Source organism: Schizosaccharomyces octosporus, assembly GCF_000150505.1.
Source record: "Schizosaccharomyces octosporus yFS286 unplaced genomic scaffold supercont6.3, whole genome shotgun sequence".
NCBI lineage: Eukaryota > Fungi > Ascomycota > Schizosaccharomycetes > Schizosaccharomycetales > Schizosaccharomycetaceae > Schizosaccharomyces > Schizosaccharomyces octosporus.
In genome coordinates, this window is record NW_013185621.1 from 133,491 (window position 1) to 155,990 (window position 22,500).

The following is a 22,500-nucleotide window of genomic DNA, read 5'->3' on the forward strand; positions in this document are numbered from 1 at the left end:
CTATGGGAAAAATTTACAGTTGTAGAGAACGTCTGTTTAATGGATGTATTATTTGTTTTTGTATGACGTAGATTTGGTTGATAGGTAGCAACGAAAATCATAAAGATGTGGGGCTGTTTCGTTAATTTTCGTTATACGGGAGTTTTGGTCTGTTTATATACAAACCAAGAAGGATCCACTTGTCCTCTGCATATACTACTAAACTAGGAGTTGACAAGACCAGCTTGAAGAAATCTGCTCATTTCACGAAACAGTGTTATATAATAAGTCTTTTATTGTTAACGAAGTTTCTGATTTACGTTCCCTTGTTGCATAATATACATAATTTGATTTGTTTGCATTTACGATAAACGTGGTTAACGATCTCTTGAAAACGTCTGCATAATGATTGAAACAATTGCTACGAAGCCTTTTGAAGGTCAACGCCCTGGTACCTCTGGTTTGCGTAAGAAGGTAACCGTTTTCCAACAACCAGGCTATTTGGAGAATTTCGTCCAAGCCACCATGGATGTTGTGGAACCCTCTTCTAAGGGCGCGAAATTAGTTTTGGGTGGTGACGGTAGATACTTGAATGACCATGCCATTCAAGTCATTTGTTCGATCGCTGCCGGCAACGGTGTTGAAAAGCTAGTTATTGGTGTCAATGGCTACTTGTCCACTCCTGCCGCTAGTCATGTCATCCGCAAGTACAAATTACACGGTGGTATTATTTTAACTGCTTCTCACAATGCCGGTGGTCCCAACAATGACTTTGGTATCAAATATAACCTTAGCAATGGTGCTCCTGCTCCCGAGGGTGTAACAGAAAAAATGTTTGCCATTACCAAGAACATTTCCGAGTACAAGAGAGTCCAACTTCCCGAAGTTGACTTGAGTACGATTGGTGAACGCAAATACGGACCCTTAACAGTGGAAATTATTGACCCTGTCAAAGACTATGTGGAATTCATGAAGCAAATTTTTGATTTTGACTTGATTCGCAAATTTATTTCCAAGAACCCCGACTTCACCTTTGTTTTTGATGCTCTTCACGGTGTAACTGGTCCTTACGGATTGGCCATTTTTCATAAGGAACTTGGATTACCCGAGAGCTCCTGTGATAACTGCCAACCCTTGAAGGACTTTGGTGGTGGTCATCCTGACCCCAACCTTACCTACGCCAAGTCTTTGGTTGAACGTGTGAAACGCGAGAAGATTGTGTTTGGTGCTGCTTCCGATGGTGATGGTGACAGAAACATGATTTATGGATACGAATCTTTCGTTACCCCTAGTGACAGTGTTGCTGTTATTGCTCACCATGCCGATCTTATTCCCTATTTCCGCGAAGGTGGCATTCATGGTTACGCACGTTCGATGCCCACCTCAGGAGCCATTGATTTGGTTGGTAAGTACAAGGGCAAGGAAGTTTATGAAGTTCCTACTGGATGGAAGTTCTTTTGCAACTTGTTTGATGCAAAGCGCTTGTCTGTTTGTGGTGAAGAATCCTTTGGTACCGGTAGTGACCACATCCGTGAGAAGGATGGCATGTGGGGTATTTTGAGTTGGTTGAACATTTTGGCTGCTTTGAATGCCCAAAACCCCAAGATCAAGACGATCAAGGATGTGATGAAAGATTTCTACAGCATTTACGGAAGAACTTTCTTTACACGTTATGATTATGAAGAATTGGATAGTGAAGGAGCATCCAAGGTAATTCAAAAATTCCGTTCGCTTGTGGAAGCAAAGGATGCCGTGGGCAAGCAAGTTGCACCTGGATTTGTTATTGCAAATGCAGGAGATTTTGCATACCGTGACGTCGTTGACGGAAGTGTAAGTGAGCACCAAGGATTGTATGCCAAGTTTGAGAACGGCAGTCGCATTGTAACTCGACTTTCCGGAACAGGATCTAGCGGAGCAACTTTGCGTTTGTACATTGAAAAGCATGAGTCTGATGCTAGCAAGTACGAATTGGATACTCAAGTAGCCTTGAAGCCAGTGATTGAAGTGGCATTAGATGTATTGTCTTTAGAAGCATTGACTGGAAGAAAGGAGCCTACAGTGATTACCTAAGAGGATGAAGAAGAAGCATAGAAGCAACAAGTATACTTAGAATAAAAGACTGATGATTGCATTATAAAAAAGATTGGTAGAAAGCTATTGACTAAGTATAGAGTAAATATGAAAGGGACTACTAGACTGAAAGGATAGTAAGAGAGCTTTTGTATGCGTCGTGGTGAAGGTGGTGATGAGTAGTAGGATTGAAGTAATAAAGTAACAAAGGAGGAGGAAAGGTAGCGGTCGGTAGTGGGATGGAGCCAACAAAGATAGGCGGTCATTGACGATAAGGTAAGATATGAAGTATTCGGTTAAAGGATGTTTGAAATGATCCGGGAAAACAAAGGGGTTATGATGTCATATCCCGTCAAAAGCGAGAGATCTGCGAAATTGTAAAGATTTGCAGAAGAGTAAACAAACAAATAAACAAACGAACGAACGAACAAGCAAGCAAACACACCTAAAGAGAAGAGAATAGCTAGAGAGAGACCAGAGAGAACGGTAGAGGAAAAGTAGAAAGAAAATGGAATCAAGAGTAAATAAAAAAGAAAAACAAGAGAGCAATCATACGAAAATACGACACGCGGACCGAGAGTTGAGACAGTTCATAATATGACGAGATGAATTGAGATGAAATGAGGCAACTCGGCAAAAAGAGAGGCCAGCAAATTTACGAAACCAACTGACATGCAAAGACAACAACGTCTGAGAAAGAGATGTAATGATGCAGAGCAAAAAGAGGAGAAGTAATAGAGAAGACTAGGGAACCCGGTAGTTTTCGATGGATGATGGAATTACGCTTCTGGTACTATGTAAGCAACTGACGGTAGAGACAGTATGTGATCATGAGGAAAAAGAGAAGAAACAAAGAACGTTATGCATCAACGACGATGAACTGAAGAGATCTTGTACGAAGAACTTGATGAAGCCAGGAACGTCATGAAGGTGACATCGATGTTTGGAAGATGATGCAACATGCGATATCAAGGTGACAAGACGGGGCAGGCTGATGAAGAGGAAAGTTTTAGAGAAAAGCAAAGAACAGAGCGAAGGCAACAAGGATCATGGTGTGACCAATGAGAACGGTACAGCGCGAGTCAAATAACAAAGGGGATGAAGTAAGCGATAATTGTGTAGTGTCCAAGAACCCTTACCCATAGAAATTCACGAAATCATTATGATGCTTGAAGGAGGAATTGACAAGGTATAAATAGAGGCAGATGAGAGTCCATTCAACTACAGTTCATTCAAGTTCTGAATCGATTTATAGTAAAAGTATTCAATTGAAAATGGCACCTAAAATTGGAATTAACGGTTTCGGTCGTATCGGACGTATTGTCCTTCGTAACGCTATTCAAGCTAAGACTGTTGAAGTAGTCGCAGTCAATGACCCCTTCATTGACCTTGAATATATGGCTTATATGTTCAAGTACGACTCTACTCACGGTCGCTTCCCTGGTGAGGTTTGTGCCAAGAATGGCAAGTTGGTCATCGACGGCCAAACCATCACCGTCTTCAACGAGAAGGAACCCGCCAACATCAAGTGGAACACTGCTGGCGCTGAATATGTCATTGAATCCACTGGTGTTTTCACCACCGCTGAAGCCGCTTCTGGTCACTTGAAGAACGGTGTTAAGCGTGTTATCATCTCTGCTCCTGCCAAGGACAACTCTCCTATGTACTGTGTTGGTGTCAACCACGAGAGCTTCAAGCCCGACCAACAAGTCATCTCCAACGCCTCTTGTACCACCAACTGCTTGGCTCCTTTGGCTAAGGTTATCAACGATGCCTTCGGTATTGAGGAAGGTTTGATGACCACTGTCCACTCTTCCACTGCCACCCAGAAGACCGTCGATGGTCCTTCCTCCAAGGACTGGCGTGGTGGTCGTACCGCCAGTGCTAACATCATCCCTTCTACCACTGGTGCTGCTAAGGCTGTCGGTAAGGTCATCCCTAGCCTCAACGGTAAGCTTACTGGTATGGCTTTCCGTGTTCCCACTACCAACGTTTCCGTTGTTGACTTGACTGCCAGACTTGCCAAGCCCACTAACTATGAGGACATCAAGAAGGCTATCAAGGCCGCTGCTGAGGGTCCTCTCAAGGGTATCCTTTGCTACACCGAAGATGCTGTTGTCTCTACTGACTTCAACGGTGACACTCACTCTTCCATCTTCGATGCCAGTGCTGGTATCCAACTCTCTCCTCAATTCGTCAAGCTTGTCGCTTGGTACGATAACGAATACGGCTACTCTCGTCGTTGTGTTGACTTGCTTGCCTACACTGCTTCTAAGGACAAGTAACTAGCTGGAAGTTCGCCCGATGTGAAGAAACGAAAAGTAAACACATAGGGAGGTTCCATTTCTTAGCGTAAACAGAAAGTCTCTTTTGAGAGATGATTATGTTTTTATGAAAATTTTATGCCTTTTTATTAGTACGTTTCATTTCGCTTAGCGTATATATTTTTCCCAATAACGATTTTTTGACTATTTATCTTCTCTAAACCTTTTTTTTTGCAGAAATAAGTAACCCAAGTGTAATTTTCTAAGGGAAAAGAGTAAATGTTGAATAGAAAGTAGAAAGTTATTTGAATGGGAGTAGAAAAGTTTGAAAAAGATTAGCAGGAGGATTAAATTGAATAATAATACTAATTAAAACTGTAGTGAAAACGCTTTTCTATTTTGCTTCTTTTTCTTTTCTTTCCATTTTTTTTTATATGCGACAGAGTTTTTCCATAAACTGTTTCTAGGAACTTATTTGAGCTAAAGAAAAGCAAAAAAAGTAAAAAGTAAAAAAATAGTTCTTATCCAAATCAAAGAATTTGTCAAGAACTAGCTATATTTCCTTTGTCTTGCTTTCCCTATTACCTACCAACCACATCGCTACCTCCTATGCCCAGAGCCCAAAAAGGATTGTTGTTGGTGGAGTGCGATCCAACTGTCAAACAACTCATTCTAAATATTGACGAAAAGTCACCTGGAATCGTTATTGAAGAAATCGACGACGAACGTCTTCTCGTAAACGAGCATCGTCTGGAACAAATCAAGGCCGAGCTTGAACGTCGTCTGGAGGAAAATACATACCAAGTTGAGGATTAACTGTTGTTTGCTTTTGGTATCATAAAAAAAAAACTTACTCAATTTCTTTTCATTATATTATCTATTCTATAACGCAAAACATTTTGCAAACAACCATTCCTAGTCGTAGAAAACGTACAAAAGTTATTGTAGAAGATTAAAAAGTGTCAAAGGATGGTTATAGTATACGGTCTTTTCACCTCAAACGATCGTTGTTGAAGCATTGGCCTTCAAGACATGTCATACCATGCTATGCTATGTCATGCCAAGCAAAAGTAAGGAAAGTCGGGTAGGTATAGTGGCATTATTCCGCTATTCGTTCTTTATATTTATACCATACCGGCGGGAGCGTCATTGTTTCCTTGTCCGGTCCCACCGAGGGTGGAGCTCGACGTAAATGCCTGGCCCTTGATTCCTGCAAAGGTATAACATATACCAGTTAAACCCAAGACAACACCAGCCGCGATCAAGCTAGTAACCGAGAAAATGCAGCCCAAAAAGGTCACCACTGCGAAAATTGCGTAAATAAGCTATTGATTCAAGTGTTAGTGATTCATCTACATGACCAGTTTTATGCAAAAACAATTCGTACCCCACGGTAATAGTTGCTTGCAAAAGTATTCGTAAATGTTTGAAACTTTTGAGAAACTGGGCAAATGCGTGCCAAGAAGGGAAGTTCAATAAAAACTAACAGCACACCTTCCACAATGGTCAAGGCCGAGAACAATACGACTAATGTGATGTGAAACAAATTAACAATTCCCAAAATAATACACACTACATTCTCATGTTAGTATACTCAATCCACATAAAAGCAATGTCCATCGTGCACTACAACGAAAATTGAGTATTGTGTACCCAACTTGCATCAGTGTCTACCACAATTTACAGACTCAACTCCAATAGTTTCCGACAAAGGAGGTGATTTCTTTCGTCGTCCATCAATATGCAAACATGTCTCTCTTGCTGAATGCCTTTTACTTACAGAAAATCGAAAGAATCCCGAGCCATTGAGCGTAAATCCTGAAAGTTTAGTTAGTGTACTTCCATTCAGTCGTTCGAGTGTTCCATACGAAAAATTCCAACTCTTTAGTTCTCCAAAGAACGTATTTTTCATTCGATCTAAAATCATAGACTGAAACATTTTGAATGAAGGATGATGCTAAGCGCAAACACACTTGGATCCAAATTCCAATAACCTTGGTCTGTTCGTGTCGTTTAAGGAGAAATAAAACTCGTTCGTAAGTCATTTTCCGCATCACTAAGCATCGCTTAAGGTAAAATATTATCTGATCAGATAAACATTTTAATCGAGGAAGTCATCATTTGGGAATTCGTAAATGGTAACTTCTTAAAAGAGAAAAATTATAATTCTTGAAAGGTTTTATTTATTTTTATTCTATTTTTCTTGCATCTACCTTCTATGAATCAATCTGATCCTCCCAGAATAGGAATATGTAAGAGTTGTCGTGGTGATGAGCAGCTCTATGAAATTTACAGTAATAATAACAAATGCTACTTAATAAATCTTTGTAATTTCAATGGAAAAAGAATCATGTAATAGCCTTATGCTTATATATAAAGGACGTCTTCTCTATAAACAATAGTCAATCGAGGTTATTTTCTTCCAATGCATGGAGGATTTCTTTCTCATATGATTCTTTCTTTCATTTCTCATTAATATTGACATTTTCAAAGCATCTCTGCTCTTTCATCAGATTCGGAATCCCTAAATACCTCATGATTTCTCCCGTATCTCAGTTTTGATATGACAGATAAAACTTTCTCATGCAATTAATTTATGAATCTTCTGCTTGGTTATTATAGCTTACGTGCTAGCTATCGATCGAACTAACACATTCTCCAACATTCATTTGTTTCCTGCTCCACGGAAACTTCGCTCCTTTTTCGAATATTGTTCTTCGTTTCTCTGTTTCAACTTCCCTTTTGAAGTTCGTGGATGGTCATCAGCTGCTCTCGGTTTTGAAGACTTCTCAGAACCTTCCTGGTGAAATGGTCGCGCCGATCTTCGCCATTCGGGAGTCATGCTTTTGCTAGAAGTTTTCAAAGAATTCTTTTCAAAATTTCGCATTTCCTTATTTTTCTTTGCTTCTGTCGGTCTTGGAAGAGCTTGATCTTTTATCGGCCTCACATCCTCTTTTTCTGTACTCTCCATCGTTCCTTTAACGATTTCCTCAGATTTCCTGCCTTTTTCATCAACAGAAATTGTAGATTTCTTCTCACTATTCTCCTGCTGCTTTCTTTTGTCATCCTTGCTTTCATTTTCCAGCTTCAGCTTTCGCATCTGGTTTTCCAAAAAAGCTAGTCCACCACTGCCGGGTCTGTACCGGGGAGTATCTTCTGGAGCAATATATCCAGGCCTGACTTGCAATTTTTGCCTCACGCTTCCATCTTTCCTTCTGCTTTCTGGGATAACGAGTTTGCCTTCAACCAAACGTGCTCTGTCATCGGTTATTATTAAAAAACTACAAATTTTGAATATACAAACCCAGAAAAAGACTTTTCCCCTTCCATTAGGGTATATAGTTTACCTTTACTCAACCTAGAAAGGTTTAATTCAGTTCTTGGTTTGTGCTTTTAGCGTTGTATTACTAAAATATTTGACACCCCCAAACGACACCATTGCTTTCACATTTTCTAAAAAGCATTGGTTTTCTTGATTTTATTTTTATGTATATTTAAATTTGATCCATTGATTATCCTTTCGCCGATTAGCATGCCATGGTATCAAGCGAAACGAACCGACATTTGTCACGATATGCTTTAATACGCAGGCGATTGCTGTTATTCCTTCAATCCCATGCATTGATGTACTCTTTTATGTGGTCCGAATCCTCAAGGAAGTCTTTGTTGAACGAAGTATTTTCCGCACTTTTGGGTTATGATCATACCTTATGGCACGCTTTCTTGCCAGAAAAGCCTGTTATTGGACCTTCTTTTAAGCTACGTTACGCTCAAGGGTATAGGGAAGGCGATGAATATCGTCCTGGTGTATGCGGTCATTCTTGCGGTCGTATATTTAAGAAAGGTGAAGTCTTCTATCGATGCAAGACTTGCAGCATCGACAGTAACTCTGCCTTATGCGTGAAATGTTTCCGTGCGACAAATCACAAAGGACATGAAACCTCCTTTACGATTAGTGCTGGAAGCGGAGGCTGCTGCGATTGCGGAAATTCTAGTGCCTGGATTCGCGAAATGCCGTGCAAGATTCATAATTCATTACAAAATATAAGTGAAACAAAAAGCGGTACCCAAGAAATTGATGAAAAACTTGCCTTAAGTATTAAGGCAACTATAGAATGCGTTTTGGATTTTATTCTTGACGTATTCCATTGTAGTCCCGAAAATCTAAAGAAGATGCCTACTTATGAGTCGATCATTGAAGACGAACATTCAAGTAGGTTGAGTGAGGATAAATACGGGGAGATTGATGATTCGTGTAATTTATACTCCTTAATGCTTTGGAATGATGAAAAACACTCCTTCAAGCAATTTTATGAACAAATTACCATTGCGTTCGATGCTCCCAATGACTCGTTTGGGCAAAGACTATCGAATATAATTAATGATACCGGAAGGGCTTGCGTAGTAACCGATTCAAACATAAAAGAATTATTGAGGATCGGTCACAAGCTTGCTCAGATCAATCTGACGGTAACTATACGGTCTATGAGGGACACATTTCGTGAAGAATGCTGCGGTGTCTTAGTGGAATGGCTGGCTGATATCGCTGGAAGCGAAGTATGCGGTGATAAAAGCTATATTAGGACTATTATCTGTCAAGAACTTATAAAACCTTGGAAATGTGGACTACAGTCAAGTATCCACTCGTCGAAATCTCCATCTTTTGCCAAATCCGAAATAGTCGCCATTGATAATTCAGACGCCTTCCTTAGTGAAACTCATGATCGATCAGTGCAGATGATGTTGCAATCCGCTAGCGAAAATTTTGAAGAGAGTGAATTAGATAATCACTCATTTCGAACTGCTACTACCCATTGGACACCCTCTTATTTAAAGAAGGGAAAGCATGAGGTGTTATATAAGACTCGATTTGATTACTTTTTCTTGTACGACTTGAAGCTTTGGAAAAGTTTGAGATACAAATTGCAAGAGCTTTACTTAGGTTATTTCATAAATGTTCCTGGTTTTAAAGAAGTTATGGGAACCCGTATTGCTATTCTATATCGGAGGCTTGCCGAACTATTTTTGCTTTTAGACAGAGAACCTGAGCATTCAGTTATATTCTTTTCGATGCAAATTTTCACTGTTTTCGGGATAGCAAGAGTGTTGATAAGCGATTTTGATTTTCTGACCACTGTAAACGCGACCCTCTATACTTTTTTTACTTACAAAGTGTTGTCTGCTCCAAACTTCGTTGATGATCAAGCTATTATACGAGTTGATTCTACGGCATTTCACTCTCGTAGGTACATCCATATTTTTCATCACATACAATTTATGTTGGGGATTGACTGCGTTGCTGAGGCAGTTCGCGAAGACCCTCGCTTTTTGAAGCAGTATGCTGACTTCTTCTCACTTTTTCAAGGAATGAGTCCTTATACGCGTGCAATTTCGCAACATGTGGAATGGGAAAGCGATTCATGGATGTACGTCTTGAATGTCAGTTTGCAAGTAGCAAAGCTTTGTAGACATGTTGGGAATGTCTTTGCTTACTTAGACCCAGAAAGATTGAAAGTTGCAATTGATTATTTATTTGGAGCGATAATACAGCCACGAAATCGTCCTGCTGATTCATGGAGTAATACTGAATCATCAACAACTGGGACGTGGGAGGACAGGAATGGAATGATTCATTTGGTTGAGTATGATATTGGTTTCCAACCTATTTCATTTCATCATCCGTTACATTGGTTATTAACTTATTTATTGTCTTTTCATATGAAGAAACCTGGTTTTGAGCGAGCATGGCGTGAAAGCGATTTATTACGGGTCGTGGATCACCCTTTGAGAGTTTGCGCTTGGCTTGCCCAGATGCGCTCGAAACTTTGGATAAGAAATGGAACTACACTTCGTGATCAAGCTCATCATTACAGAAACTTAAGTTTCCATGAGTATACATTTGATTTGGATCTTACCTTACTACAACTTGTTTTGGTATACGGTAACCCGAATGTGGTGCTTCCTATATACTCAGAAAGATACCAACTTTGCGACCAATTTAAAGGTAATTATTTCATTGCGCATAAGCACTACGATATCCCCCAATTATCAAGCATGCTTGAAGAATTTATGCTTTTGATTATATCCTTAGTTAGTCATACAGCTATATTGGACGACCGGAATATGTCTGATAACATAAAACATGAAATTGCACATCTTCTTTGCTTTCAGCCATTGTCCTATTCTGAAATAATTAAACGCGTTTGTGAACATTTCTTAGATCAAAGAGAATTTGAAGAGACCTTACATGAGATAACAAATTTTCGGCCAGCCGAAGGCATAAATGACACTGGAACTTTTGCTTTAAAGGACGAATATTTCAACTTAATAGATCCTTTTAATGTTCATTATTCGCGAAACCAGCGTGAGGAAGCCGAATTAATACTTAGGAGGAAGTATTCAAGAATACATGACAAACAGCTTGATGATGTGGTATATGAAGCTTATCATCCTATCATCACCTCTACAAAAACACTTCATGTTCTTCAAAGTGATGTTTTTCTGAAAACTTTATGGCATTCTGTGAATTACTGTTATTTGTACCCTTCTGATCAAGGTAAATGTGAAGGTCTTTTGCTGGCAACTTTGCATGCTTGCTTAATTGCTTTCACTGCAGAAATGAACGACGAACCAAGATTTGCTTTGAAATTTTGTGAAACGAAATACCCGGTAGTTGGTGGGCTCGATCAGTATTGTAATAGTTCGTATGTGTCTTTATTCACGGTGTTGTATCAAATAAAAGATCATACTGAATTTGCGTTTGCAAGAAAAAAATTGAATTATTTATTTTCTATTCTGAAAAACAGAATTCCTTCGTGTTATGAAAAATTATACCGGGAGACATTAACGGTATCATCTTCTAAAGTTGCTCAATCACTATCGGAAGCCGAGGAATCAGAGCAACGTCAAGCAAAGATACGTTTAGCAAAAGAAAGACAGCAACGCATTATGGAACAATTTCGTCTACAGCAAAATAGGTTTTTAGAAAATAATACGGACTTTGAATTATCTGATTCAGAAATGGATGACGCCGATACCTCCTCAATTACAAGTACACTTAGTACAAGATTGTTTTTGGAGCCTCCGGTCGAATCTTGTTTGCTTTGTCAAGAAGAACTTAGGGATAAGCGACCTTATGGTACACTTGCATTCATTCAAAGGAGTTCTGTACTTCGATATTTGCCGTCTGTTGATTTTACTAATTTAAGAGAGATATACGATCTACCCGTCAATTTAGATCGGACACTTCCATCTCGTCCGTTTGGTATTGCTGCTCACAATAAACATGATTTGGACGATGTCGATAACTATCAGTCGTATACTTCCCATAACTCCTATTCAGAATTTGAAGGTATCGAAGATTTAGATTCAAAAGATATTTTAAGAGGATTTCCTTCGGATTCTTTGGATCGAGGATTGTACGCTAATAGTTGTGGGCATTTGATGCACATCGATTGTTTCAAAAACCTAATGACTAGTGTAACATTAACTACACGATCAAACCCTTATCGGAATCATCCTCACAATTTAAGCATGAAAGAGTTCTTGTGTCCGCTCTGTAAGGGTCTTTGTAACACAATCTTACCTATTCTGTGGAGGCCAAAGGAAGAATTGAATTCTTCAGAAGTCAGGACCAATGATTGCGGCTTGACAGCGTGGTTGTTTCCGAATCCTTATATAAATGAATCCATGCCGAGTACTCAATTGTATTCGATAAATGATATCAATGCACAAGGCACAAGTTCGTCAAATCCCATTTTCCCGGACCTCTTCCAAAACGCATTTAAAGACTCGCTGAAGGAAGTGTATACCCTCAACAATGGGAATAAATCTACAGAAAATTTAACATCACAGTCGGACAACTATCTGAATATAACAGATTCTTCGCCTGTTAATTCTATTCCAAGTGAAAGAAAGTCTTTGGAAGATCGTTTTATAATTTCTGAAGACATATTTGAGTTATATCGGCGACTGAATGAGGTGGTGGATCTAAATTCTTCCCTTTACTCTAGTGATTATCTACCTTTGAACGGTAAAATAACGAATGTCTTGAAGCTCTTTTCTTATACGTTAACCCAAGTTGAATTATCTGCTCGAGGAAATGTTAAAGCAGCTGGCAGTACTTTGCCTGGTGTTTGGTTTTACAATATCAGTAAAAAGCAGCAAGTTTTCTTACGAGTTTTATCAGAAACAGTTAAAACGTACACCCTTTTATGTGCACATGATTTTGAGAGAAGCATAGACAGTTCAATGCAGGAGTACGAGTTGATTAGCTACTGCCAACAAAAAAGACTGTTTGGCAAAGTTTTCCATTCATTAGAACTTCCTTTCACGAATGTAATAAGTGATGATAGAATCGAACCTTTGCTGGAAAAGGATCCATTCCGTGAATTCGCAGAAGCAAGTGTTTCAGGTCTTGTGATTTGCGAAAATTCATTTCATACGTTGACTCAGCTGTATTATTTGTCTGACATTGTCAAGAATTTGAGGGTTTTGCTGCGAAGCAAAGTAGCTTTGATGCAGCTTATGCATAGCCAATCTGTTCAAGTGTTGGATTCTAAAATGCTCGAAGGATTTCAACTGCTGGTATCTCGCGTTTGGCAGTGGAGTGGCCTAGCCGATCATTCAAACAATCCCGAGATTTTTAACAATCATGATCTAAGCGATCTTCGAATGTTGTCTCTTCTTTACCACTTGGTTGAAAAATTTGAGCTTGTTTTTCTAAGGAAATCTGCCCTGCTATGGTACTGTCGTTATGGGATATCATTTGAGAGCCCGTCAGTAAGTGATGGTATATCTGCCTGTGAGCAGCAACGTTTACAAAGACAACTTCAACTGGATAATATAGGGACGTTGGCAAATAGATTACTGAATACGAATGATTCCCGGAAATGGTCGATTGTGGAATTTTGGATTAAGTCCTTCGCATTTAGTAGTAGCTTATGCGAGTCTCCACGTCTATATAGTCCTTCCATCCCCGAATTAGTCTCTTTACCGTTTGAACACGATAAATTATTTGAGCTTCTTTTGGGAAAAAAATGTTCGAAATGTCTTACAGAACCATTAGAGCCAGCTATATGTTTGTTTTGTGGACAATTTTTATGTTTCCAGAGCTACTGTTGTGCATTCAATGGTATTGGTGAGTGTAATCTACATATACAACAATGTGCTGGAGATGTTGGGATCTTTTTTATCACCAAGAGATGTGCAGTATTATATTTAAACCCGCCTCTTGGGAGCTTTGCGGTGGCCCCTTTTCTGGATACTTACGGTGAACCGGATCTTGGTTTACGACGAGGACGATCTCAATACTTATCGCAAAAACGATACGACGAAACTGTTAGAAATACATGGTTAAATGGGTTTATACCTTCTTTTATTGCAAGGAAGCTGGATGGCGTAAATGATACCGGAGGTTGGGAAACTCTTTAATAATTCTTTGAAACTGTTTTACAAATATTTATTGGTATCTATGGAGCTTGCATCTAGAATAAATTGAGCCGGAGCTAATCATGTTTTTTCATTGTACATATTGTTTCTTCGTCTTACATTTACTCTCTTTAATTAAGTTGTTTATACTTTTCACTAGCATTGAAACACTGTAAATATACCTGACAAGTTACGGATGTAGTCGTCTGGGTGTGTAATAAGTAAGTTATGAATATTGGACTAAAAAGATAGACAGAACCACCTTTGTTCAGCTTTCTCTAGTATGACAATCTACAAGCATCGGAGAGCCTATGCCATTTATTCAGACCAAAAGGCCTATTTCGCTGAACTCATTAAAAGTAACATCCAAGGTAACATGATATGCTCTGCAGAAGCGCATACCCAAAAAAAAAAATTGCTGTGAAGGAAACGATTCGACTTTTTTTATTAATTCAATTGGGTGTCTGGGATAATAATAAGTTTACTGTTGCATGGGACATAGTGAAAAAGCAGATTGAAAAACCGGGAGAAAGAAAGAACAGCAAGTTACCAGAAGTACATACACTACGGGCGATACATAGAAGTGAAAAGGGGTGTTTAGGAATTGTTCTACAGTTAAAAAAAAAAGGAAAAACAAAAAACAATTAAAAATGTTTTTGTTGAGTCAAATTTCGGATATAATAAGCATTCATCCATCAAATTTTTGGAAACCGACGAAAGAAGCATTAGCAGAGGAGATTCATAAGAAGTACGCAAATAAAGTGATTCAAGAAGTTGGACTTGCCATTTGTGTGTATGACTTTACGAAAATAGGAGAAGGAATCATTAAATATGGAAATGGATCCTCATTTATGAATGGTAAGGATAGATACAACTTGGAGGAGGAAGAAATGTTTGAATAAAAAGAACTAATTTATAATCTAGTTACTTTTCGGCTGATTGTGTTTCGACCATTTCGTGGAGAAGTGATGCTGGGAAGAATCAAATCGTGCAGCGAAGATGGTATACGGGGTATGCATGATTTTGGTAATGATGTGGAAGCATGTGAATTCTAACAATTTGGACAGTAACGCTTGGATTTTTTGATGACTTGTTTATACCTAAAGACATGCTGTTCGACCCATCTGTGTATCGACCAGAAGAGCGGGCTTGGGTATGGAAACTAGAAGGTGAAGAAGGACAGCCTGGACCAGAACTGTATTTTGATGTGGATGAAGAAATTCGCTTCCAGGTTGAATCCGAAGAGTTTGTCGATATTTCTCCGAAGAGGAACAAGGGTGCTACTGCGGTTGCTGGATCCGAAGCGCTCGAGTCCATGGCTCCATATACCATTATTGTAAGTCATTTCAGTGTAGGATATTTAAGGAACATTTCCAAGCTAACTATTGTAGGCTTCCTGCGCAAGAGACGGTCTTGGCATTCCTGTCTGGTGGAAATAACCACGATGGTGATAGGTATCAAAAAAAAAATTAATAAAAAAGAAGAATTGTTCTCATAAATATAAAAAAAATCTGATAAACAAGTTTACAGTTTTCACACGTAATTCCCATTCCACAAGCTGCCTTGCCTAGCTTCTAATCTTCTTTTGTTGATTACGGCGAAACCTCTGTGTTCGCTAATCATATACCGATGGTATATTCTATATCGTAATTATATATTATACGTGACCTTATGTTTTCTTTTACGCATTTTTCGTAGTCACCTAATTCTCCTTATAATTAATAGCGTGATCGTACGATTCTCCAGTGAGAATTTTAAATTTCCAATCGCAAGAGAGGAACGCTCGCAACATAGTGATGATATTGCGTAACACGGCTTCTCATTTGTGCGATATCCGCCAGTCTGACGTATCCGCTATTTCCATATAAACAAACGAAATTCTCGCCTTTCTGATTTGTCCTTGAATTGAATTGAAGGTTCGGGTGTCACGGAGCTCGTATTTCAGGTTGCGCATTGCAAAACCGAAGTCGTCAGTATTTCTCATCTACGAGTTTCCGTACTCGTGTTTTTTCTCACTCTCCTTCTTCCAACTACCAAGTCTTGTTGTAAGTAAAAGTTCTCGTCAATTTTGACAAGAAAAGGTAAAAAAAATTTGTAATTTTTATTTGTAAGAAGCGTTCGGAGAGGAACAGCTTTTCCTGTGCTTTTATCGTACTAAAAAAAGCGGATCTCACTTTTTTTTACTTTTGTTTTTTTATATTCTAGCATCCATCCCAACGTTTTTGGTTGTCTGTCATGCTTTCGAATCAGATTTCCCCAGCAGTAAGATCCTCTAGGGCATCTACTTCTTCTTTGGGTGCGTTCGTTTTGGCTCGCTTGGCTCATACTCATCACAAAGTATTGATCGTCGGTGGTGGTTCTGCCGGTATCTCTGCCGCCCATCAAATTTACAACAAATTTTCAAAGTACCGTTTTGCCAACGGGGACGGTAAAGACACCTCGATTAAATCGGGTGAAATTGGTATCGTCGATGGTGCTAAGCATCATTACTATCAACCAGGATGGACCTTGGCTGGTGCTGGACTTAGCTCTGTGGCCAAGAACCAACGTAATCTCAGTGACTTGGTTCCTTCAGATAAGTTCAAGTTGCATCCAGAATTCGTACAGTCCTTAAACCCCAAGGACAACAAAATTGTAACTCAGGGTGGTCATGAAATTTCTTATGATTATCTTATCATGGCTGCCGGTATTCACACTGACTTTGAGCGTGTGAAGGGTTTGAGTGAAGCTCTTGATGACCCTTCAGTCCCTGTAACCACCATTTATTCGGCCAAGCATGCTGACTCTGTTTTCCCCTTGATTCAAAAAACTACCTCTGGTACTGCCATCTTTACCCAACCTAGTGGTGTTTTGAAGTGCGCTGGTGCTCCTCAGAAGATTATGTGGATGGCTGAAGATTACTGGCGCCGTCAAAATGTTCGCAACAACCTTCAAGTTTCTTTCTACTCTGGTTGCCCTACTCTCTTCTCTGTCAAACGTTACTCGGATGCCTTGGAACGTCAAAATCAAACTCTTCACCGTAATGTTCATCTCAATTATAACAACAATCTTATCGAAGTAAACGGTAAAGAGCGTAAGGCCGTCTTCCAAAATACCACCAATAATACCACTTTCGAACGTCCCTTCGATTTGTTACACGCTGTTCCTTTTATGCGTTCTCACGACTTCGTTGCTAAGAGTGATCTTGCCGACAAAGCTGGTTTTGTCGCTGTTAACCCTGCCACCACTCAGTCGACTAAATTCCCTAATGTCTTTGCCATTGGTGATTGCTCTGGCCTTCCCACCAGTAAGACATACGCTGCTATAACTTCTCAAACACCCGTCATGGTACACAACCTCTGGAGTTTAGTCAATGGTAAGAACTTGACTGCCGCTTATGATGGATATTCTTCTTGCCCATTATTGACTGGATATGGCAAACTCATTTTGGCCGAATTCAAGTACAACCAAGTTCCTACTGAATCCTTTGGCAGATACTCTCGCTTCCTTGACCAATCCGTTCCTCGTCGTCCTTACTACTATCTTAAAAAGGATGTTTTCCCTTTCGTTTACTGGAATTTTGCTATGCGTAATGGTCAATGGTACGGAAAGCGTGGTATCTTCCCTCCCCACTTTACTGTCAACTAAATGAGTCACGACTTAATATAAGTCATTGTGAATTTTTAACTTTGAGTACTGTCTTGCGTTTTCAGTCGGTTGTTCTCGTTCTCCCATCTTTTGTAAACTTTGGGGTCATTTAAATTTTCTTTGCAGCAATTGTGCATTACTTCTTTTTACCCCCTGTGATAAAAGAACATTATTTATCTAAATAACTGTTTAATTCTTAGATATTGGTTTTGTTTATATGTTTCTATGTATGTAATGATATTGCTCAACTGTTTTTAGCAATTTAAAATGTAGTGTTGTTAGCAATTCTTATACTGTTTTAAACAGTATCGCTGGTCATATTGTTTGTTCAATAACAAAAGGTGTGACAATCAACATTTTACATTATCTAAAATCAAGAATTTGTTTAGTCTTTGAGACTTCAAACAAATTGTATGTGTATAAACTGAGTGATAGGAATAAAGCTCCACGGATTATCCCATGTCCGGTGACTTGACTTGCCATGTATTAAACCGGGTCAGCTGAAATTTGTTATTTGAAACACTTTCACTCTCAATGGTGAACAGAGGTATGTCTTTTAACGCCAATAATACTGGTTACTGAAAGGTTCTTTGTTTACTTTTTGTAATAATCGATTCGTTTGTATTATCCATACTAGAAGCCACGGTGAAAGACGAATGTCAAATAATCGTAACGAGGATGTGACCAGTCGGTGACATAATGTCGCTGCTTTATGAAATTAAAATATGCGAAAAGCCATTACCAAGATTTTTTTTTTCGTTACTATCTTTGGTTTTAGACAGATTTTTACTCAAAACATTGCCTTTCTTTAGAAACAGGGAACGATTACTTTTTTTTTATTAAAGATATCTGAAAGGTGGAACCGATTTCTACGGACTTTTCTTGGTAATTCTAGTTAATTTCGAACTAGCTATAGATATTGGTGTTCTTTTGGTTTTTGGTTTGCCATTGCAAAAATGAAGAATAAATACACTCCTGTTTCAGACTCTGACGAGTCTTTCAAAACACTCATTGATGAAAAGGTAGACACCCATTCTTCAGATGGTACGCCTCCTCCGTATTCAGGTAAGATTTATTGAAATGGAAAGGTAATGGTGTTTCTTTATATTTCCTGTTTGTAATCCAGTTATGGAGATTTCTTACTGAGGAATCCTATTTGTTTATTTGTTTGTTGTTTTTAACCTTGTCGATAATTGTCAACAACAGGACGAACGCCTCCTTCCTTTCACAAAGAACGAAAACTTCAGTTGCTAATACATTCATTAGCTTCAAACAAATTTATCGATTTAGAAATGGCTGACGGATCCGCTCAGAATTCCGCCGAATTATCCGGAAATAATATTAGGTCTGACCCTTCGCCAAATAAACAGCGGTGGAAAACACCTGTCATAGGAACAGTGACCATTATAACTATTATATATAATATTGTATTTATAGCCATAGTTTTTGGTTACAAGGTTTCTCCGTATTCGAAAACTTTTTACGGGCTTGCTGGCAGCTCTATTGGATCTATTTGTACTTCTCTCCTTGGTAAGTCTACAATATCTTATTTTGGACAGCTCGCTAATTTTTAGCAATTCTTTATATCTATCCCGAATGGTACAGGCAAGCTGGGATCAATATGTGTGTCGCAGTAATATGTACGGCTTCTCTGAATGTCGCTGGCTTCGTCGTCTATTTTAATGTAAAGAAAATAATAGGATTTGAAAAGATGAACGATATTGCTTTCTATGGTGTCTGCATTGTTAACGCTGCCGTGTTTGTTTTATTTTGGAGTATGTCTTATAACCTGCGAAATATTCTAACTGTTTTAGGATATCCAGATGCGCGACAACTTCGAGTATTCATTGCTGATTTAGGAAACGGCATGCTAAACAGCATAAAAAATGCTGCGGATTATGTTCGTATGTATTGTTTATTATAAACTTCATTTTTTTTTCTTTTCTTAGCACCTGATTAACCTAATTAGGACCGACAGATCCAGAAAATGAAGCACCTCGTAACGAGGAAATCGAGCTTCAACCTTTTGCTGGGCAAAGCGCTGAAGTTTGAGTTTTAACGAATCTTTTCCATCCCTCCTATAAATCACATTTTCCTTCGAAGTATCCATATCAATTGCAATCCCCCAAGTTCCTGCATTCTTGTCCGCAAAAATAAGCATCAGCTTCATATGACAACTTGATTGCTTTTCACGTTCACTCTTTTAGGATCTAAGAATTCGTCTCGTAATCGTGTTATTTATGAATCGTTCATTTTCTTTATGAATTAAACGCCCTTGTTAATGGTTATTTAATTGTTCTTACGGAATTTTCGTCGTAGTTCATTATTGCTCATAACAATATTGCGTCGTGTATTTGCCTGTCATTCAGAAAAGGTAGAGATGAAAGTGAAAGATAATTTCCGTCCATGCTTCTTTCTTTTCAAAATGATCTTCGACAAGATACTATGTGATTATTTCCACTCTAGTAGTGAATATTTTGCTTCTCTAGCCTTATGACTTGTTTTTACCATTAAACAGTGTTCTTTCTTTGTCAGAACTTGACAATTTCCCTTGTTTACAATTCACATAGAATGACTCTTATTGTATTGCCATATGGTACATCGCCTGAAAAAGTGAAATACTAAAAACACATTTACAACGTTATGTAACCAAGCTCCTACATGGCAATAAAGCCCTTCATACTCATAATAATGTACTCTTTATAAAACTACTCTTTCGATAATTTTTATACACAACATCATTCATTCGTAAACTACTTTCTCACATGCTGGCAATTTCCAATCTTTATACATACTAATTCTACTCAATCATTCCCGACATCATCATCAGCTTAAAAAGCACGACGAACAGGAGAACGGATGAAAGGGGTATCCTTGTAAGCTTCGTAAGTCTTATGAGCACGCTTAGCAACACCTTCAGGGGTGAATTCGTACTTCTCGTACAATTGCTTAGCAGTACCAGATTCACCGAAGGAAGTCATACCGAAAGCTTCGTGGACATAACGAGTCCAGCCCAAAGTGCTGTAAACTTCAACAGACATAGCAGGGATACCGTCAGGGATAACAGAGAGACGGTAGCTTTCGTCTTGCTCCTCAAAAACTTCCCAGCAGGGCAAAGAAACAACACGAGCCTCCAAGTTGTATTCGCTCTTCAACGTCTTGAGAGCGTCGAGGCAAAGAGAAACTTCAGAACCGGTACCGACAAGAGTAACCTTAGCGTTCTTGTTCTCATAAAGAACATAACCACCCTTGCTAGCGTTCTCGATAGTAGAGTTTTCAAGTTGAGGGAGGTTTTGACGAGTCAAAGCCAAGATAGAAGGAGAATCACAGTGAGTCAAAGCACCGAGGTAAGCGGCAGAGGTCTCATTACCGTCAGCGGGTCTCCAGCAGTAAATGTTGGGCATGGCACGGAAATGAGAGAAGGTCTCAATGGGTTGATGAGTAGGACCATCTTCTCCCAAACCAATAGAGTCGTGAGTAGCGACATAGATAACACGGCTGTTGTTCAAAGCAGCCATACGGACGGCACCAGCACCATAAGACACGAAGTTCAAGAAAGTACCACCATAAGGAATGATGGGACCGTAGACGGCCAAGCCGTTCATAATACCAGCCATACCGTGTTCACGAATACCATAACGGATGTAACGACCAGCGTAAGATCCGATATTAGTGCTAGGGTGCTGGAAGTCAGCAGCGCCTTGCCAACGAGTCAAGTTGGAAGGAGTCAAATCAGCGGAACCACCGACAAGTTCGGGAACGACGGGGCAAAGAGCGTCCAAGACGATTTCAGAAAGCTTACGAGTGGCAACAGCAGCATCACCAGGCTTGTAAGTGGGGAGGTGCTTCTCCCAGCCATCGGGAAGATGTCTGTTAAGGATACGCTCCAATTGGTTGTAGAGGTCAGCATGGGTTTGAGCATACTTGGCATACATAGCATCGTATTCCTTTTGAACAGCTTGGTTCTCTTCAACACGCTTTTGGTAGAATTGGTAGACCTCAGCGGGGACATGGAAAGATTGTTCAGGGTTAAAGCCGAAGAGCTTCTTAACGTGGACGGCATCATCGGGCTTAAGAGGGCTACCATGAACGGAGTGGGTACCTTGTTGTTGAGAGCCAAAACCAATAGTAGTCTTGAGGTTAATCAAGGTAGGCTTGTCGGTGCAAGCAATGGCTTCACGGTAAGCCTTCTCGATAGCTTCAAGATCAGAGTCACCATTTTCGACACGCAAGATCTGCCAGCCATAAGCTTCATAGCGCTTCTCAACGTCCTCATCAAAGGAGAGATCAGTGCTACCATCAATGGTAATCTTGTTGTTATCCCAGATAGCAATCAAGTTACCGAGCTTTAAATGACCAGCCAAGGAGCAAGCTTCGGAAGAGATACCTTCTTGAAGACAACCGTCACCCAAGAAGCAGAAAGTGTTGTTGTCGAAAATGTCAAAACCGGGCTTGTTGTAAACGGCGGCGGAGTGGGCCTTACCGATAGCAAGACCGACGGCGGCAGCAATACCTTGACCCAAAGGACCAGCACCGGTTTCAATGTTCAAAGTGGGGTCGTGGGTTTCGGGGTGACCAGGAGTCTTGCTACCAACTTGACGGAACTTCTTCAAGTCATCAATAGACATTTGGTAGCCGAGCAAATGACACATAACGTATTGCAAAGCACAAGCATGACCATTAGAAAGAATGAAACGATCACGGTTCAACCACTTGGGGGATTTGGGGTTGAACTTCATGATGCGGCTGAAAAGGACATGGCTTGCAGGGGCCAAACCCATAGGAGCACCGGGATGTCCAGACTTAGCATTCGAAGTAGTGTCAATGGACAAGGTACGAATGGTGTTAATGGCGAGTTGATCAATTTCAGAATAAGGCATGATGAATACTTCTAGTTCGTGAAATCCTTACTAAATAAGCGTAATATATAAAGGGTATAAAAAAAGATGAGACGTGAAATGACAATTTATGTTAAAATACCAATAAATCTCGCGATCCCAATGTTGGTATTCTACAGCAATGTGTCGGGTGCGTTGCAAGTTTGAAAGCGGGGGGATTCTAAGAATATATAGTCCCAGACTGAAAAAGAATTTCGAAGAAGGAGTTGAACTCACGATCGTCCGAAGGTTTG

The 22,500-nt window shown here is 39.6% G+C and overlaps 10 protein-coding genes across 10 annotated transcripts; 7 read left to right on the plus strand and 3 right to left on the minus strand.

The window, feature by feature from the left end:
* Positions 1-145: 145 nt before the first annotated feature.
* On the plus strand, positions 146-2,210 carry SOCG_04750 (phosphoglucomutase). The gene has a single exon (XM_013165342.1). It carries the CDS (start codon positions 385-387, stop codon positions 2,047-2,049), a length of 1,665 nt encoding a protein of 554 aa, XP_013020796.1. The 5' UTR covers positions 146-384; the 3' UTR covers positions 2,050-2,210.
* Positions 1,730-6,332, minus strand: SOCG_04747 (uncharacterized protein). The gene is made up of 4 exons (XM_013165339.1): positions 6,182-6,332; positions 6,094-6,131; positions 5,701-5,885; positions 1,730-5,638 (listed from the first exon to the last, which is right to left on the minus strand). The coding sequence occupies exons 1-4, from the start codon at positions 6,250-6,252 to the stop codon at positions 5,438-5,440; spliced, it is 495 nt and encodes a 164-aa protein (XP_013020793.1). The 5' UTR covers positions 6,253-6,332; the 3' UTR covers positions 1,730-5,437.
* Positions 3,172-4,535, plus strand: SOCG_04749 (glyceraldehyde-3-phosphate dehydrogenase Tdh1). The gene has a single exon (XM_013165341.1). It carries the CDS (start codon positions 3,255-3,257, stop codon positions 4,332-4,334), a length of 1,080 nt encoding a protein of 359 aa, XP_013020795.1. The 5' UTR covers positions 3,172-3,254; the 3' UTR covers positions 4,335-4,535.
* SOCG_04748 (transcription factor TFIIH complex subunit Tfb5) lies at positions 4,537-5,289 on the plus strand. The gene has a single exon (XM_013165340.1). The coding sequence runs from the start codon at positions 4,923-4,925 to the stop codon at positions 5,127-5,129; it is 207 nt and encodes a 68-aa protein (XP_013020794.1). The 5' UTR covers positions 4,537-4,922; the 3' UTR covers positions 5,130-5,289.
* SOCG_04745 (N-end-recognizing protein Ubr1) lies at positions 5,225-13,966 on the plus strand. Its single transcript, XM_013165337.1, has one exon. The coding sequence runs from the start codon at positions 7,851-7,853 to the stop codon at positions 13,743-13,745; it is 5,895 nt and encodes a 1,964-aa protein (XP_013020791.1). The 5' UTR covers positions 5,225-7,850; the 3' UTR covers positions 13,746-13,966.
* Positions 6,531-7,726, minus strand: SOCG_04746 (mago binding protein). The gene is made up of 2 exons (XM_013165338.1): positions 7,618-7,726; positions 6,531-7,570 (listed from the first exon to the last, which is right to left on the minus strand). The coding sequence occupies exons 1-2, from the start codon at positions 7,641-7,643 to the stop codon at positions 6,979-6,981; spliced, it is 618 nt and encodes a 205-aa protein (XP_013020792.1). The 5' UTR covers positions 7,644-7,726; the 3' UTR covers positions 6,531-6,978.
* A 201-nt stretch (positions 13,967-14,167) lies between the features above and the next one.
* SOCG_04744 (DNA-directed RNA polymerase III complex subunit Rpc25) lies at positions 14,168-15,290 on the plus strand. The gene is made up of 4 exons (XM_013165336.1): positions 14,168-14,600; positions 14,667-14,753; positions 14,810-15,078; positions 15,134-15,290. The coding sequence occupies exons 1-4, from the start codon at positions 14,393-14,395 to the stop codon at positions 15,179-15,181; spliced, it is 612 nt and encodes a 203-aa protein (XP_013020790.1). The 5' UTR covers positions 14,168-14,392; the 3' UTR covers positions 15,182-15,290.
* Positions 15,291-15,646: 356 nt separating this feature from the next.
* SOCG_04743 (sulfide-quinone oxidoreductase) lies at positions 15,647-17,715 on the plus strand. The gene has a single exon (XM_013165335.1). It carries the CDS (start codon positions 15,978-15,980, stop codon positions 17,367-17,369), a length of 1,392 nt encoding a protein of 463 aa, XP_013020789.1. The 5' UTR covers positions 15,647-15,977; the 3' UTR covers positions 17,370-17,715.
* Positions 17,716-18,126: 411 nt separating this feature from the next.
* SOCG_04742 (uncharacterized protein) lies at positions 18,127-20,173 on the plus strand. The gene is made up of 5 exons (XM_013165334.1): positions 18,127-18,434; positions 18,636-18,899; positions 18,944-19,144; positions 19,184-19,273; positions 19,339-20,173. The coding sequence occupies exons 1-5, from the start codon at positions 18,326-18,328 to the stop codon at positions 19,419-19,421; spliced, it is 747 nt and encodes a 248-aa protein (XP_013020788.1). The 5' UTR covers positions 18,127-18,325; the 3' UTR covers positions 19,422-20,173.
* On the minus strand, positions 20,093-22,447 carry SOCG_04741 (transketolase). Its single transcript, XM_013165333.1, has one exon. The coding sequence runs from the start codon at positions 22,247-22,249 to the stop codon at positions 20,201-20,203; it is 2,049 nt and encodes a 682-aa protein (XP_013020787.1). The 5' UTR covers positions 22,250-22,447; the 3' UTR covers positions 20,093-20,200.
* Between the last annotated feature and the right edge of the window lie 53 nt (positions 22,448-22,500).

Bases quoted from the DNA above. Each gene is read 5' to 3' on its own strand.
- SOCG_04743 (XM_013165335.1), top strand. From the start codon at position 15,978: ATGCTTTCGAATCAGATTTCCCCAGCAGTAAGATCCTCTAGGGCATCT.
- SOCG_04747 (XM_013165339.1), bottom strand. From the start codon at position 6,252: ATGTTTCAGTCTATGATTTTAGATCGAATGAAAAATACGTTCTTTGGA. The intron at 6,132-6,181 runs GTATGGAACACT...CTAAACTTTCAG, and splicing joins CTAAAGAGTTGGAATTTTTC to GATTTACGCTCAATGGCTCG. The intron at 5,639-5,700 runs GTACGAATTGTT...TTGAATCAATAG, and splicing joins CAAGCAACTATTACCGTGGG to CTTATTTACGCAATTTTCGC.
- SOCG_04742 (XM_013165334.1), top strand. From the start codon at position 18,326: ATGAAGAATAAATACACTCCTGTTTCAGACTCTGACGAGTCTTTCAAA. The intron at 18,435-18,635 runs GTAAGATTTATT...TACATTCATTAG, and splicing joins TACGCCTCCTCCGTATTCAG to CTTCAAACAAATTTATCGAT. The intron at 18,900-18,943 runs GTAAGTCTACAA...GCTAATTTTTAG, and splicing joins TATTTGTACTTCTCTCCTTG to CAATTCTTTATATCTATCCC.
- SOCG_04748 (XM_013165340.1), top strand. From the start codon at position 4,923: ATGCCCAGAGCCCAAAAAGGATTGTTGTTGGTGGAGTGCGATCCAACT.
- SOCG_04746 (XM_013165338.1), bottom strand. From the start codon at position 7,643: ATGGAAGGGGAAAAGTCTTTTTCTGG. The intron at 7,571-7,617 runs GTTTGTATATTC...AACCGATGACAG, and splicing joins GGGGAAAAGTCTTTTTCTGG to AGCACGTTTGGTTGAAGGCA.
- SOCG_04741 (XM_013165333.1), bottom strand. From the start codon at position 22,249: ATGCCTTATTCTGAAATTGATCAACTCGCCATTAACACCATTCGTACC.
- SOCG_04750 (XM_013165342.1), top strand. From the start codon at position 385: ATGATTGAAACAATTGCTACGAAGCCTTTTGAAGGTCAACGCCCTGGT.
- SOCG_04745 (XM_013165337.1), top strand. From the start codon at position 7,851: ATGGTATCAAGCGAAACGAACCGACATTTGTCACGATATGCTTTAATA.
- SOCG_04744 (XM_013165336.1), top strand. From the start codon at position 14,393: ATGTTTTTGTTGAGTCAAATTTCGGATATAATAAGCATTCATCCATCA. The intron at 14,601-14,666 runs GTAAGGATAGAT...TTTATAATCTAG, and splicing joins TGGATCCTCATTTATGAATG to TTACTTTTCGGCTGATTGTG. The intron at 15,079-15,133 runs GTAAGTCATTTC...TAACTATTGTAG, and splicing joins TGGCTCCATATACCATTATT to GCTTCCTGCGCAAGAGACGG.
- SOCG_04749 (XM_013165341.1), top strand. From the start codon at position 3,255: ATGAGAGTCCATTCAACTACAGTTCATTCAAGTTCTGAATCGATTTAT.